General features: G+C 35.8%; 1 protein-coding gene across 1 annotated transcript in view; it reads right to left on the bottom strand.

Moving 5' to 3' along the window:
* The window catches only part of LOC106869158 (tubulin alpha-3 chain), a 40,086-nt gene extending 38,248 nt beyond the window's left edge, over positions 1–1,838 (bottom strand). The window contains exon 1 of the mRNA XM_089350733.1: positions 1,110–1,838. Coding sequence (XP_089206859.1) covers positions 1,110–1,136 — 27 coding nt within the window. The 5' untranslated portion in view covers positions 1,137–1,838. The remainder of the gene's footprint in view (positions 1–1,109) is intronic.
* Positions 1,839–2,057: the final 219 nt, after the last annotated feature.

The following is a 2,057-nucleotide window of genomic DNA, read 5'->3' as shown; positions in this document are numbered from 1 at the left end:
TTCAGACGTTGTGTATCTAGAATTTTAGTGTACAATTAACTCATTTTTTAAAGACGGTAGGGTATAAACTATGGGTGAGGAGGAGAATTGGTTGCTATCACTAGCAGGTCGAAGAACCCCGCATTATAGTATTTGTATGCGCGCGCGCGTATGATGTTTACTTGAATAAAATACCACTCCGTCCCAGCAATTTTCAGTCTGTTGTTTTTATTAAATTTCTTCCATTGTACAACACTCTGTGTGTGTGTGTGTATATGTGTGTGTGTGTACATTCACACATATATATATATACACACACACATGAACACTCAGACAAATGCACACACGCTTACATACATACATACATACATACATACATACATACATACATACATACATACACAATACACACTTTAAATACACATATAGATATGTACCCACAATTGTTAAAATCAAGTTTACAAGATCTTTCGAGATGCTAGAAATGTATAAGCGCATGAATATGATGGTTGTATTAAATTTTTCAAATTAACAAATGAAATGGTCAAGTAATTTATGGCAAGTGTTTGTGCGTATGAACAAGCACATGCATATGTGTGTGTATATATATGTGTGTGTGTGTGTGTGTGTGTGTGTGTGTGTGTGTGTTTGTGTGTATAATACACAGCTACGAAATAGATTAAGAAAATGCAAAATGATAATAATAATAATGATGATGATGATGATGATAGTGATAATCAATCTTGAGATTTGAGAAGGCTTGTTATCACCAAACCTCAAGATAAAACGCCTGTTAACTAACGTAGCATGCACTAATGTAATAATAATAATAATAATAATAATAATAATAATAATAATAATAATAATAATAATAATAATACTATCGGCACAAGGCCTGAATTATGTGGAGTGGGAGCTAGTGAATCACATCGACCCCAGTGCTTCAACTGGTATTTTTTTTTTTTTTTTTCATCGACCTCCCCGAAAGGATGAAAGGAAAAGTCTACCTCGGCGAAATTTGGACTTAGAGTGTCAAGTCGGAAGAAATAGCGCTATGCAGAACAACAATAACATTATCATCATTTATAACAACAACAATAATAGCCACAACATCAGCAAATAATCCTTACCTTCGACCAGCTCTGTTGTCTAAACATTGTTGTAGAGTTTTGTTAGAATTCTGTCGACTATTTTTTTTTTTTTAATCTTTAAAAGAAATGTGGCAATGTTGGACTATCTTCAGTGACAGACAATACGCAACCGGCTATTTATGTCTCGAAGAGTAAAAATCACCAAGACAATCTCTCGGAAACTGCCAGCACCTTTTCTTTTCTCTTTCACTCTCTCTCTCTCTCTTATCCAAGCAGAGAATATTGGTCTGTTTGTCTGTTTATCTCAGTCGGTCACTTTGCGGCAATCGACTTTTTTTTTGTTGTTTTTTTTTTTTGTGGTGTTGAAGGGGTGTTTTCTTCGTCACTGCTCTGATGCGACGGTGTGGTGATGGATGATTCGATGTCTATGTTCGAACAGGCGGAAGAAAAGGAGATAGGGAAGAAAGTAAAACAAGAAAGGAAGAAGTAAAAAGAAGAAAAAAAAATGAATAGGTTTGTGTTTTATGTTGAAAAAGCTTTAGAGTCTGTAGCTAAATATATAGTTTAAAACATTTCTAAAGAGTGTGTTTGGCTGCTGTTGTTGGACGCCTAACTGATGCAGCAAAATTAAGCAATATAGATTACGATGGGGACGACAGTGTTGATGCTGGTGATGGTAGTGACGTCGGCAGTGATGTTGATGCTGATGGTGTGTTACAGCTACTATTGCTACTTGTACTGATGCTAATACCTCTGTCTGTTGCTGTTGCACGTCCACTTGATGCGACGATAATGTTGGTTAAGGCAGACGAAGGAATACGTTAGCATTCATTATTTGTACCATTGGCGTAAGAGGCATCTATTGGCAGCTTATCAAATATAGTAAATAGCAATAACATTAACAACGATGACAATGATACTGATGCTGATGATGAGAAAGAGGGGTGGGTGGGAGAATTTCTTTATTTTTGCCACAAGAGCACCATA

Source organism: Octopus bimaculoides, chromosome 1 (genome assembly GCF_046866305.1).
Source record: "Octopus bimaculoides isolate indiv1 chromosome 1, ASM4686630v1, whole genome shotgun sequence".
Taxonomy (NCBI): Eukaryota; Metazoa; Mollusca; class Cephalopoda; order Octopoda; family Octopodidae; genus Octopus; species Octopus bimaculoides.
This window is presented reverse-complemented; position numbering and strand designations above follow the sequence as displayed.